This window comes from Mus caroli, unplaced genomic scaffold, assembly GCF_978045245.1.
Source record: "Mus caroli unplaced genomic scaffold, Mus_caroli_1 scaffold_6, whole genome shotgun sequence".
NCBI lineage: Eukaryota > Metazoa > Chordata > Mammalia > Rodentia > Muridae > Mus > Mus caroli.
Window position 1 is genome coordinate 54,594,321 of NW_028227261.1, and position 15,136 is coordinate 54,609,456.

General features: G+C 43.8%; 1 protein-coding gene across 1 annotated transcript in view; it reads right to left on the reverse strand.

Annotated features, from left to right (window-relative positions):
• The window catches only part of Raver2 (ribonucleoprotein, PTB binding 2), an 82,558-nt gene that overhangs the window by 2,608 nt on the left and 64,814 nt on the right, over nucleotides 1-15,136 (reverse strand). Inside the window, exons 9-11 of the mRNA XM_021161577.3 lie at nucleotides 13,873-14,129; nucleotides 12,291-12,399; nucleotides 10,837-10,973 (exon numbers count right to left, since the gene is read on the reverse strand). Of these exons, the coding sequence (XP_021017236.1) occupies nucleotides 10,837-10,973; nucleotides 12,291-12,399; nucleotides 13,873-14,129 (503 nt within the window). The remainder of the gene's footprint in view (nucleotides 1-10,836; nucleotides 10,974-12,290; nucleotides 12,400-13,872; nucleotides 14,130-15,136) is intronic.

Consider the following 15,136-nt stretch of genomic DNA (forward strand, 5'->3'; position numbering starts at 1 on the left):
TGCAAGAACTCGTCAGACTGGCGTCGGGGAAAATGATAGCACTACCAACAGTAATGGTGATCTCAAAACTTTGGGGCCCCAAATAATCAGATTTCCAGGCTCCCTTCCTGAGAGTCTGGTCTGGAATGATAGCCTGCAGCCTAGCATGTGCCCTTTCCCTACAAGTAAGTGTGAGGTGCTTGCTGAGGCCGTTATAACAGCCCAGATACACAATGTGAGAACAGCTGATGGGGAGGGGGGTCAGCTTTCTAACACTGGAGAGTTCTCACATTCGGTGTCTTTAAACCCTTAAAAAGGGTGTGTTACAGGGTCGGCCTTTGTCCTCCCATCATCCTGTCAAGAAGAGACATGAGAGCCCCTGGGTTGCTCAGTGGCATAGCCATTGCATTGGGTTTCATTTGGAGAGAAAAAAAAAAAAAAATGGCAGAATGACAGACCGACCACTAAACAGCTAGGCTGCCTCCCTCACTCAATCCTCTTAAGTGAGTCCAAGGCAGTGGTCCTCAGCCTGGGTCAGATATCCTGTATATCAGATATTTATATTACAGTTCCTATCAGTAGCAAAATCATAGGAAGTAGTAACAAAGTTTTATGGTCGCGGGTCACCAGAACCTGAAGTCACAGCATTAGGAAGGGTGAGAGGCATCGCCCTAAGGGATTATTCACAGAGCTGAACAACTGAATAGCATTTGCTTGGAAACTGTGGAGGTGGGGGCGGGGAGGAACACAGATGAAAGTAGTCTTAGGTTGACACGTGACAATGTAGGCAGCTTTTCCCCAGCTCACACACACTGCTGAGCCCAGCATCTCCCAGCAATTGAAAAGATACTGGTGGCTCCACCTTAGCCACTAAAACCGCTAACCTGCAGCTCATTCTGCAAGTGAGATTTTCCCAAACATGAGGGGTGGCTTAGGGTTTACTTCTGTGGACAGACACCATGACCAAGGTGGCTCTTATAAAGGACAACATTTATTTGGGGCTAACTTAATAGGTTCAGAGCTTCAGTCCATTATCATCAAGGTGCATGGCAGCCTCCAGGCAGACATGGGACTGCTGGAGTTGAGAGTTCTATATCTTCATCCAAGGCAGACGGGAGAAGACTGTCTCCTATGTGGCTAGGAGGGTCTCAATGCCCACCCCACAGTGACACACTTCCTCCAGCAAGGCCACACCTCCTAGTAGTGCCACTCCCTTGGCCAAGCACATTCAAACTGCCACAAGGAGCAAGATGCAAACACCTCTCACAGTGGGCAGAGCTCCCCCATGCCTCCCTCTCTCTGTGCTGCATGGTAATCCACGGTTCACCCGGTTCACCCGTTTCTTAAAGACAGAGCCGTCTAGATCATCTTTATTCTCCCAAACCAGGCAGACACTGGATGTTGTTATTCAAATGGCTCTATATCATCCAGAGCCAGCCAACAGAGACCGAAGAGGTGAGCCTGAATGTCACAGAAAAACATTAGTAAGAATGGGAAATGAAAAATGCCCTTGTGGCTCATACAGCAGCGGAGAAGGATAATTCTGATTTAGTACATCAAAGACGGCTAGCTTTGTAAGGATTGGTGAGTGGGGAACAATGGTAGTTGGAGGTTTTGAAGCAAGCACAGTAGTCTGAGAAAAACAAACTCGTAACTAAAAATGAGTAAGAAAAAATTTAAAATAGCCACAAAGAGAAAAAAAAAAAAACATACAGATCAACTTCCTCTTGTCTGTCACAGCATGCGGGCTTCTCTTCCTCCATACCCTTCACCTTGAGGTCTTGGGCCCTAGGCTTTACCTAGAATGAAATGTGTACTTGGCTCTCTCCAAACTCCTTTCTGAGGGCTTTCCTCAATTACTGGAGAGGAGTCGGTAGGAAAAGGCACTTGGCAACAAGAGCCATGTCCTGGGCTCTACCTCTGGGGCCACACAGTCCTCTGACCTCCACAAGCAGGCCATCCTGCTGACATGACCTGACGTGTGCCCTTCCGTCCCCGTGCACAAAACACGCATTTTAAAAAATCTCAAATGCACTTGAAACAAAGCTCACCCTAGCCCTGTGATGCTACCCAGCTGCAGCTTTGGGAGCCAGTAGCTCACCCTGCAGATGCAGCACACCCAGGTACTTTCTGCACGGTAGCTCATTTAAAGTTCAAAACGCTGTCCCAGGACAGCAGGGAATTTAGAATGTAACATGCTACTAGCAGAGTGTGGTGGCGGATACCTTCAAGTCCCAGCACTGTTAAGGATCCCAGTTTTTAGGAGGCAGAGGCAGAGGGATGTCTGAATTTATGACCAGCCAAGGTACATAGTAAGATCATGTCTCAACAAAATAAAACAATTTAAAAGTTGTGGGCTGGAAAGATGGTTCCATGGTAAGCAAACACTTGCTGCTCTTGCAGAGGACCAGGTTCAGGTCCCAGCAACCACACTAATGAGCTCATCTCCTTCTCAATGTCCAGATTCAAGGGCTGGACTCCCTCTGCTGGGCTCCATAGTCACTCGCAGCCATGCAGTATAAACACAGGCAAGCAGTCTCTCTCTCTGTGTCTCTGTCTCTGTCTCTCACACAGAAACACACACACACACACACAAACACACACACACACAGAATAACCTGCTGATTTGGTGAAATTGCACCGGCATGAGAACATCCCGTCAGGTTGCTTTCATGACACTTCACTAAGGCCTCACCAAAGAGCCATCGCTCCCCCGCCCCCCAGGACGGGCACTTTCCAGAAAACATTCATCTTCAGCGGGATTCTCCTCAGGATGAGGTGAAACTGCCTGTCATGATTCGTCCTGGGTTCCGATCTTTGGAACCACAGTGTGATGCGGAGGCTTGCTGAGTGCTGGAGTTATGATGTCAAAAATGTCCTCTCCCCTCCAGCCTCCCATGGGGGAGCCCGGCATCTTCACTCTTAGCTAGTCAACTATCTCACCAAGAAGATGAGAAATCCAGAGAGTTGACAATGACTACTGGACTCCTGACCCTCATCCCTTGGGGATCTCAGCCACCCACATAATTTGTGACAACATTCTCCCTGACATCCAGATTCCTGAGATGGCCAATCAGCAATGAACATATCCTGGACCAGCCAGGCAAACTAAATCTCCTCCCAGCCCCCCAAAACCCATTCCACCCGCGTTCCTACCCATCTCAGCCAGTGACAATTCCATTTTTCCAGGTCCTAAACCTATGTTCTGGCCTTCCTATGTTCTTTAGTCATTGCTTAGAATAAAATCCTAAGTACACAAAGGACCCAACAAGGTCCTACCTGTCTGCCCTGTCCCCACCCACTGAGACTTCATTTCCATCTTGCTCCAGCCTCTCCTGCTGGGCACTCTCCCTCTCTTTGTTCCTTTAACAAGGTACCAAGTTTGTCTCATGCATCTCTGCACTGGCTGTTCCTACTTGTGGGATTGTATGACACCAACAACTGTGTATCTATAAGATTCACATTTGCCCCCAAAACTCACCTGGCAAGTCACTGTGTCACATTTTTCAAAAATGAAAACCACCCGGAAAGTCTCAGTGGCCACAGCTGTGTAAGTTATACACCTTAAGTTCATTTAATGGTACAAGGGAATGTCCTGTGTCACATAACATGATGTGCTCTTGCACTGTTTGCCCACTAGATGGCAGCATTAGGCTCTCTAATAAGAGACTAAGACGCTTCATTGCTTTTTAGTTCATTTTTGGGTTTGCGGCCACCCTAACTCATCACACATTCTGTAGCCGATTCCCTGGGTTGGACGGCCAGCTTCCCAGCAGGAAAGATCCCTGTAACCAGGGAAACACAAGACTATGGCTTGGCAGTGCAAAGGACTCCTGCCAGTGAGCCAGGCGGCTGCCCCAAGCCAAGTGTGGAAAGAAAAACCCAAATCTCAGTTTAATGGTCAGGGAAAACGGTGAAGGGATTTCTAACTTATCCTTCACGTTACTGAAACTAATGATTACGCCATGCTGAAAAGGCACTTCTTCTACTTCAATAAAAGGGGGCAGGAAGGAATATTCTATTGTTTTGTCAGATTGTAGTTAGAGGTTATACTCGGGCATTAAATATTTAATAAGCTGGCTCATCGGCACCTGTAACATGGACGTATAACACCCATCTGATGCAGACAGACCTGTTCATCTTTACCTCAGAATCTGAAATATCAAACTGTCTATAGCTATCCAAATTAAGATCTTTCAGCTAATAATGCGATTAGACTTTAAAATAACTCCATTTGTTTCTGTCTTCATTTTTCATAGTCCACTTCAAATATTTAGGACATGTAGTTTTGGGAAAAACCGGCTGCATCTCAGCACTGAGTAACTATAACCAGTAACTATAACCAGGGACATGGGGAGGTAGCCTACGTAAAACTGGCTTCTAAGGAGCTCTAGATTGGAAAACACTGGGTTAATGTGGTTACGGTACACACTTTGGAACTTCAGGAACACTAAGTAAATATGCTTCCTCTATTTAGGATAACTAAGGTTTGTTTCTAAACTATCACACTCCAGGGCTGGCAGGATGGCGTGCATGCTGCTCTTACAGAGAATATAAGTTCCGTTCCTAGCCCCACACTGCTCAGCTCCAGCTCCAGGAGAATCTGGTTCACCCTTCCTGCCTCTGCAGGCACTGCTCACATGCACATATTCTGACACAAACACATATGCATATAATTAAAAAGTAAACACTTAACATCTCTAGAGTCCAGTGTTTGTTTGTATGTACAGAGCTGTAAGACTCAGTCTGATTCCAGAGTATCCCCGCACTGCCAGCGACAGGCGCGGACTCTTCCTCTGTACTCCCAGAGCAGTCATCTGACTTTCCCTACAGATTTACTTATTCTGAACACTGCATATAAACAGAATCATACATGTGGCCTCTTTGGCTTACTTCACTTAGCATGCTTTTGTGGTTCATCATGCTGCTCATTTGCTTGCTAACTGGTAGACAACTGGGCCTTTCCATTTTGGCTGTTACAGATAATTTACCGTAAACATTAGTGTATAAACTGGTATGTAGATACATTCAAATTCTCTTGAGTACATATCTACAAGTCAAACTTTGAGGTTGAGGAATGCTAACTTTTACTGACAGTTCACCATGCCTTTGCCCATATAACTGTGGCTCTTTTTCCTTCCAGTTTCTTGGTGTGGGTCATCTCATATGACCTACATTCCATGCTTGTCACTCTTATCCCTGCTGACATCTGCTGCTGTCCCCTAATGAAGTTTTTACTATGTTGACAGTCTGCTTGGTGTGGCCCAGCTCCCACACTGCCCAAGGTCCTTCTTTACATATGACTCACTTTAATTCTTTATACCTTCGTCTCCTAAGTCCAACACCCAGGAGACCTTATGAGCATTTTGTATTACCTGCTTCCCCTGTGCACGGTGTCTTAGTCAATGTTCTATTGCTGACATCATGACCACGGGAACTTTTATAAAGGAAAACATTTAACTGGGGCTGGCTTACAGTGTCAGAGGTTTAGTTCCTTCTCGTTATGGCAGGAAGCATGGCGGAGACGGTGCTGAGGAACAACATGGCAGAGATGTTGCTGAGAGATCTACATCTGGCTTGGCAGGCAGCAGGAAGAGAGACATGAGGCCTGTCTTCAACAATTGAAAACCCAAAGCCACACCTACTCCAAAAGGCCACACCTCCTAATCACTGTCAAGTACTGCCACTCCCTAATGACCAGGCATTCAAATCTATGAGTCTATGAGGGTACTCCTATTCAAACCACCACAATGGGCTACATTCAAATCTATGAGTCTATGAGGGTACTCCTATTCAAACCACCACAATGGGCTACATTTCCTGACTTGTCTGATTTCTCTTTCTTTCTTTCTTTTTTTTTTTTTTGTTCTATTGATTTGTTGTTGTTGTTCAAAACTGAAGATCATTTAAATGAAATGATGTGGTGACTGGAAATGAATCTACAAACCCCTCTCTTTTGTTACTGTTCAGTAGCTTTTTTTGAACTTGTGAAAAGTCAGTTCTCCTGGCTGTGTGAACTGCTGTTATCTGTTAATGTCTATCTACCCTATAGATTGCGATGCACATTCATGCACAATGCAGAAACCTTCTAATCCTGTTTCACTTGCTCCATTCTGGCCCTGGCATTAGGGTTGTAAGATAACTATCTGCGTGCATTACAATGTCAACGATGCTGCTGCTCTGGTTTCCTCTGAACTCAAAGCGGGGAAACAGTTGTCTTCTGCACATTCTATCAGTCCTGACAGTGGCCCTCGCTGCTGGAGAGGCTGCTAGACACCAGGTGATGTCCTGGGAAGGCCCAGCAATTATTCAACTCCAGATGACAGTGGTGCCAAGGCTGCAGTCTCTGGGCCAATATGCATTGTTGTTACCCTGTTACTGTCTAGATCATCTCTCTGTAAGTCTGACTCCTGTACACGGTCGTGAGTTCCTGATTTACGAGAGGGGACTCTGCTCATGAGATCTGTGGTTTTTAGAGAAAATTTTGATCGTTAGTTTTTCAAACATTTTATACTCCATTAACTGTATCACCTCCACTGATATGGACTTCTAGCTGCTTGGTCTGCTCCCGGGGCTTTAAGAGCCTGCTCACTGGTTTCCGCTCTCTCCTCTGCCTGCTGCTTTTCTTCCTTCCTGTCTTTCCAGTCCTGTGCTGTGCCCATCTAATATAATCTTTAATATCACAAAACAACTGCTAGGCGGTGGCGCATGCCTTTACTTCCAGCACTCAAGAGGCAGGTCTGAATTTGAAGCCACCCTGGTCTACAGAGTGAGTTCCAAGACAGCCAGGGTTACACAGAGAAACCCTGTCTTGAACAAACCAACAAACCAATCAAAAATAAAAAGAGAGAGAGAGAAAGAGAGAGACAGAGACAGAGAGACAGAGAGCTAAACAACTCCTGTCAGTTCTAGAATTATTCAGTTCTTTTATAGTGTGTATCTCTCTGAGACCCCCTATGTGTCCATGATGTTGTCGTGTTGTTTGCCATTTATGTTTTAATGTCATTGTTTACGGATACCAACACCTGGGCATTGAGGCTCCATCTCCCTCATGAAATGTTTTATGTCTATAGGTATTTTGCCTACATGTATGTCTCTGGACCACATGTGTGCCTGGAGCCCATGGAGGCCTGAAAAGGGTCCCAGGCACTGGAGTTAACAGGCGGTTATGAGAGCTGCCATGTGGGTTCTGAGAATCAAACCCAGGTCTGCTGAAAGAGCAGCCAGTACCCTTAACTGCTGAGCCAACCCTTCATCCCCAACTTCATAGTTAAGTGAATTACTGGATGCTGAGAACGAGAAATGGAAAAAGTACGGACTCCATTATCTTCCTCTGTTGAGGATACTTTGTTCTAACGCAGTGGTTCTTAGCCATCCCAATGCTGCAACCCTTTAATGCAGTTCCTCATGTTGTGCTGACCTCAACCATGAAATTTTTGTGTGTGTAGCTAATTCAAAAGTGTAATTTTGCTACTGGTAATATAAACATCTATGTTTTCTGGTGGTCTTAGGGAACCCCTGTGAAAGGGTTGTTTGTTGCCCAAAGGGCTTGTGACCCACAGGTTGAGAAAGTTCAAAATCCAAGTGTCTCCTCGGAGCTGGGCTTCACTGACTATCAAGCTTTGGTTCTGACGTCTCCCTGACAGCAGCGGTTCAGTGCTCAGCCAACTAGGTTAGGCTGGAGTTTCACGATGGCTCTGGGGCTCCTACCCATGTGCTTCCCTCTGTTCCAGGACTTTACAGCTTCACAGTCCTTAGGCTTCCTCTGTGACTCAGGCCACCAGAAGTGCAGATTTGCATTGAGTCAAGCAAAGAGCCTCAGAAACATGGCTGTCCCCTAGGGGAATTCCCCTTGTCAGGACCTGGCACCCTTCAGTGTTTACTGAAGTATTCCCCAACGCTTTCAAACAGCAGCAGCTTTTTTCAAATGTACTCCAGATTTTATCAGGGATTTAATAACAACAACTTCATATTCATTAGAAACACCAAATATCAAACCCTTAAATGGTTAACTTTACTTCAAAGTGAAATCATGCCATCTACTGTCTGACACAACCGTCTGTCCCAATCCTTATGCCTAAGAACCTAAACAGAGTTTCCAGGAGCTACTACTGCAGCGACATGGACCCTGCAGTCTGAGAAATCATTGACAAACCATAGAGACAGGGAGGGTTAATTACACCATCGGCTCTTCCACCTGCACCATGAAGGGACAGCTTAAAACTTGACAGCATGGTAGTAAGATGCAATGTTCACACTGTCTAACATGCAAGATCCTAAGGGCAATCCCAGTGCTATTTTAAAAAAAAAAATTCAGAACTGAGTTGGGATATAGTTCAAGAGTAGCATGCTTGCCTAACACCCACAGAGCTTTTGGCTCAATCCCTCAGTGACGGTGGTGATGATGATGATAAATGCTTACACTGTGTGCTGGGTAGTTTTTATTGTCAACTTGACACAACCTCAGTTACCTAGGAAGAAGGAACCTCAATGGAGCTGACTGGATCAGACTGGCCTGTGGCCAGTGTCCTCCATTAATATGGGGGGACCCAGGATGCTGTGGATGGAGTACTACTCAGATATACATATATGTGTGTGTGTATGTGTGTGTGTGTGTGTGTATGTATATGTATATGTGTATATATATATATATATATATATATATATATACACACACACACACATATATACATACTTATACATACATATATATACACATACATAAACACACACATATATGTGTATGTATGTATATATGTCTGTATGTATATACATATTATGTATGTATGTATATAGATAAACAGATACACAGACAGACAGACATATATAAGATGAGCAAGCCACAGAGTGAGCAGCATTCCTCCATGGTTTCTGCCACCAGGATTCCTCTGTCCTGATTTCTCTCCATGATGGATTTGGATATGGAAATTTGAGGCAGAAAGACCCTTTCTTTCCCAAGTTGCTTTTGGTTATGGTGTTTATCACAGTAACAGAAAAGCAAACTAGATCACACTGCAAAGGAAGTGGCAACTGTTTAAAGTACAGAGATGCAAGGGTCTAGCTCAGAACCTGCCCGCCCACAGGTGAGCAGCTGTCTCCGTAGAGGCCCTGCCAGTGCCAGCATATTTACCACGATCTAAGAACCAGGTCTGCAGCGGCAGAAGAGACCAACTTCAAAGACACACACAAAATGAAAAATGTGGGACAAAAAGGAACTTTCTTTGAGGCTTAAAATACACATTTCGCTAAACCCTTAAAAATAAATTATGTTTCTCCTGCCTTGGAAAGTAAACTTTGTTCACCATGAAGAAAGAAAAAATAGAACTGTATAGGACTATAGCTTGTGAACATCTTCACAATGGATTATGAAGATTGCATCATGTCTTTATACATTATTTTATATCACTTAAGATAATCAAGTTGTATTTACTGGTAAGGATGCTTGCACTGTCTTAGGTGAACATTTTTGTTGTTTCTAATCTTCACGGCTGCCATAAATGACTATGTTTATCTCCAATACTTTACTTTCGTTCCTTACATACAATCAGTGGACAGCGTCCTTATCTATGTTATTACTGAATACTTTAACAAAGCTGGAACCTGAGAAAGAGAATGGCTTCTTCGTGGCATCAGCTCTGACCCCCATTCTCTCTCTTAATTAACCACATCAAAGCATCTTGTGAACGTAATTTCGAATAATACTCCGTGTTCATGGGTTCTACAACCATACATTAAACCAACTGCATGCTGGGAATATTTGAAGATCTCTGCACTTGCCCCAAATATGTGGAACAACAGCACAGTGTAATTACAGAGCATTTCCATCACTCCAGTAATCTAAAGAGGTTCAAAGATGAAGAGATTTTCCCAGAAAGATTGCACCCACGGCACCATATAAGAGAGACCTGAGCATCCATGGCGCCCTGGAAGGAACATCCTATAGATCCTGAGGGTTGGTTCCTCCATATAAGAGAGACCTGAGCATCCATGGCGCCCTGGAAGGAACATCCTATAGATCCTGAGGGTTGGTTCCTCCATATAAGAGAGACCTGAGCATCCATGGCGCCCTGGAAGGAACATCCTATAGATCCTGAGGGTTGGTTCCTCCATATAAGAGAGACCTGAGCACCCATGGCGCCCTGGAAGGAACATCCTATAGATCCTGAGGGTTGGTTCCTCTGTTATGCTATGACTCTGGTATACAGCTGGGCGTAGTGGTGCATACACACACAAACCCAGCACTCAGGAGGCTGAGGCACTGTGAGTTTAAGGACAGCCAGCCCGGTTTTTCTAGTGAGACTCTGTCCCCCCAAATCAAACACCCCACTAGAGTTAGTATAGGAATACCTGTCCGTGGGAACGTTTTCTACATCTCTTAAGCAATGATCAGGCATGGATGGGTTTTTTTCTTGATTTTTAAAGGACCGCACTCAACGTAAAACAGAGGGCAGCAGAATTCTCAGGAAAGAGTCAGGTAGTAAATATTTAACTTTGTAAGCCATGTAGGTCTATTGCCTTGGGTATGATAGCATTATGGAAAATATATAAATGAACGGATGTGGCTATGTGCAACCAAAAAACAGATGGTAGGATGGATGTCATTTGAGGACCACTAGAAAAACTGTAAGAGGTAAATACTTGGTGTAAAAAAATATTAAAACAATTTCTTGAACCTACCCCCAAATTTCCAATGATGAGAGATCATTCTGTGTGTTCTCACAACTAAAGCTGTCATGATCTAAACATGACCAACATGATCTAAACATGACCAACATGATCTAAACATGACCAACATGAGCCTCAGTGTAGACTTGGGCCAGTTTCTCCCTGTACTGTTCTGATCCGTGCGTCATTTACCTGGGCATAATCCTCGAAAGATGGAGAATAGGCAATGCACTTCTCCAGTGCATGCTGGGATTCGCTTCCCTGAGAGATCGCATCCAGAATGCTGCTCGCAATTCCAGTCTTCGGAGGCATGCCTTTACCTGCAGTGGCTAGAGGGGAAAGCAAGACCACTTGGTGATTTGTTAAATTACAAACAGGACAAAGCGCATTAACTCAGCCTGTTTCAAATAGGTTGCCAACACGTATTTGTGTTTATTTTCTCCAGGAGGAATATATATATCATTTCCTTCATTTCAGCAACTGAAAATGGAAGCCAGCTATAGAGGTAAAATAATTATGATAGAAACCTCTAAAATTTATGTATGTATTATATATGAAAGTATAAATATATAATAATATAGATATTCTATTCTTTTTCTGTACTGAGATCTGATACCAGAGCCTCAAGAAAGCTAGTTAGGCATTCTACCACTAAACTATATACCCAGTCCCATAGGCAGACTCTACAACAGTGCTTCTCACCCTTCCTAACGCTGTGACACTTCAATACAAGTTGTGGTGACCCCCAACCATAAAATTATTTCATTGCTACTTCATAACTGTAATTTTGCTACTATTATGAAGTGTAGTATAAATATCTGATATGCGATCCCCAAATAGGTCACAACCCACAGGCTGAGAACCAGTGTTCTACATGAAGGCACATAAAACGCATATTAAACAGCCTCATTGAGGCAATAGTTGTGAATGCCCATTTTTAGGCGAGATCAGTATGCTCCAGGTATACTAGAATACTTAACTTATAACGCCAAAAATGTATATTAAAAATTAGACTCCTCTCTATGCATTCACAACTTCCCCAGGTTTACATTCTGCATTTACACAGATCATAGCTTTGATAACAGCCACAGTCATGTGCTGCTCATTTTTACTTTCCGGATTTAAAGCTCAGCTTTACGGACGGCTTCATAAAGGAGTGACGTAGACAACTTCTCCTTTTTCAACATCACAGTGTTCCATCCTGTGTATTCAGCCTCTCCCTGCTGGACAGCATTAATGTGTTCTTCAGTTTTTCATTTCTGTTTTTGAGTAAGTTAATTCATGCTAACTGAAGACCTAGTGGCTGCCATTTCTGCTGACTGGTAGTCACATCTGGGATGTGTGGATGCATTTGCTAGTGTCATTGAGACGCTTTCATCTCCAGTTTAGAATGATTCTACCCACACGGTAAATGACTACGGTGCTTCAAACAATTTGTTGTCGTCATTATTTCCTATTGTGACTTCATTATAATTGAAAAAAATTATTTTGCCCTTAATAGGTTTTTAAAGTCTTTTATTTTCTTTTTTTTTTCTTCAATTAGTTTTGTCACTAGGCATCATGACCTTGCACTCAGTTAGGATGAAAGTAAAAGTCATTTCAGAGCGTCTTCAGGGGGACTCACGGCTGCCCGCAGGCTCACTTACATAGGCACACACTGGGTAGCACACTTGCCAAATTCAAATATGGATTTTTACTGAGCCGGATCTCTTTTGGTGGTTCTCCCAAGAGTGAAGTCTGATTCTTAGAGGCAGCCTAGTCACCAAAAAAAACAAAAGACAGGGTGCTTCGTGAGCAGGTAAGAGAGAGGAAGGAGGGGGTCAGGGTACGTCACACGCACACGTGGAAACGTCACGACAGAATCTTTCATTTCACACAGTCAATATGTGCTTACTTAAAATATTTACTACAGTTAAAAATGCAGGAGGATTTATTCTTCAATGTATCTTGTAGGGTGTGATCATCTGTGGGCTCTGCTAGATGGGCGGTGCAGACCTTCCATCCCAGCTCTCAGGAGACAGAGGCAGTGGCTCTCTGAGTTTGTGATCAGCCTGGCCGACGTTGCAAGCTCAAGGACAAGCAAGGCTAGACAGAGCCTGTCTCCACCTCCCCAATAAAAGGATAAATGGTGCACGCTAACCACAGAATCCTACAAGTGAAGTAGAGCTCAAAGCATCTTGTATCATCTCACTTGATCTTAAAAGAATTAATCTTTCCAAGAAAAGACAAACAAACAAACAAACCAACCAACCCAATTCCCCATCTTAGCTCTAGAACTACGGTTTATCAATTACTATAAAATTTAAATTTCCTGTCATGTGGCCAGACCGAAATGACACAGTGAAGTTTATTATTCATCTCTAGTCCTGAAAGTAATGCCAAGGAAAGGAAGAGCTCACGTGTTGACTCTTGCATGAGAGTGTGAGACAGGACACTGAAAATACCAGCTCTATCCGCTCTTCATCTGCCTCTTACTCTTTACTCTCTGATCAAAGACTTTAAACCACTGTCCTGGTTGTTAGAGGTAAGATAAAGCTAAGTAGCTTAGTTTCCTTTTCAATCTGATAAAAAAAAAAAAAAAAGCATGGTAAAGAAAGTATAATCCTAGGCTGGAGAGATGGCTCAGTGGTTAAGAGCACTGACTGCTCCTCTAGAGGTCTTGAGTTCAATTCCCAGCAACCACATGGTGGCTCACAACCATCCGTAATGGGATCTGATGCCCTCTTCTGGTGTGTCTGAAGACAGCGACAGTATACTCATATACACAAAATAAATAAATCTTTTTTTAAAAAAGAAAGGAAGAGGGAAAATGTAATGCTGAGTGCTTATTTCTGTATCTGAGAGCCACAGCTCCTTTAGTTCCTGATGCTTTCCTGGCAATACTACTGTGTTTGGACATCAGAACCCATCTTAGACATCTTCATTCACTTGGCTTGTGGCATGTCTATCATATGGCGATGTACTCATTCATTCAGTTTATGTTTGCTGAATGCTTGCTATGCTCCAGGTAACGTTCCACTGAGTAAGAAATTCAACCCTTAACAAATGCACAGTAGCTCAAGTCTCAACTGGAACCACAGCTTTGAAGGAGCTGAAACCACTGGGGACAGTCACCAAACACAAGTAATTGGATGAGACAGGATAATGTCACAGTTCAGGGACTAACAGTGGAAAGGCAGCCATGGGGGTACCCATTTTTCTGTATGTGTCCCTTGCCTTTCAACCTACCTCTGTGCCTTTTGGCTGGCTCTGCAGTGCCTTCTGGTTGCCTGTCAGCGGGCCTCCAGTAGGAAGGCCTGGGAAGGTCTGCAGGTAATGCTGCGACCCTGAGAAGCTAGCTTCGCTGATGCTCACAGAGGCTGACTGTTTCTCTTGAGTGGTCCCACGCCCCGGGCCGGCTTGTCCAGCAGGGAGCTGGTTTGAGAAGAACGGCAGCATGCCCAGCCCGGCTGCCAGTGTCGTCTGAGGTGGAATCAGGTTAGACGCTGTAATGAATGAACCAGAGAGGCAAAAGAACCCCGGTTACACAAGACCCAGTAGTCCTTTCTGTACCTATTAGAGGTCTGTGACATCCAACAGGTGAGGTCAGAGTGATAAATCCATGAGAAAGCAAAAATTGACAGTAGTCGTGTTTTTTAAATTTTCAATAATTTCTATGATAACCTCGATATTATATCTTAATGATACATTTTAGTTATTATTTTAAGAACTTATATATCCTTTTGACATTTAAATAATACCAGTACTTAAAAATGCCCAATCATCGCAATTTGCATGCTTCCATATTTGGAGAGAGTGACTGAAGAGATCTTCAGCATTTCCTAAGGTTAATTTGGATTCGGCAGCAAGCCTGGAAAGCAGGCCTTCATCCGCCCTTGGGCTCTGGCCACACCCATCTCTTCTCAGCTTGACTGCAGTGTCTTTCTTTAATACTGGCCACGTGCACTCGGCAGTGGCTTGAGGATTTAAGCACAGAAATTAATCCTATTTTTAAGTGGAAAAATCTGGTATTTAAATACTAGCGTTGCCCTTGAAGTTAACAGTCAGGAATAAACACTAAATCAACAAACGTTATGCGTTTTTATTTATAAGAAGGAAAACCCTGAAATGATTAAAAATTTTCATAGGAAAATGAGGTATGCTTTTTTATTTTAAAAATCCTCAAGTCGGGAATGCTGAGACGGCTTACTACAGAGAGGTGGTTTGCCCCAGCTTGGGTTTAAATCCTGAGATCTACAGGGTCGGAGAGAACCAGCAGCCCCCACAAGTTGTCTTCCATATACCTCCGGCATACCACAGCATGGCATAGTGTGTCCTGCCCTCCCCCAACCGACCAGTCAATGTAATTTTAAAATTAAAATAAAATAAAAATAAAGTCAGCCAGGCGTGGTAGCATGTGCTCTCAACTATGCTGAAGCTAAGGCGAGAAGATCACCTAAACTCATAAATTCAAGACCAGCCTGGGCAACGTGAGACCCTGTCTCAAAAAAGG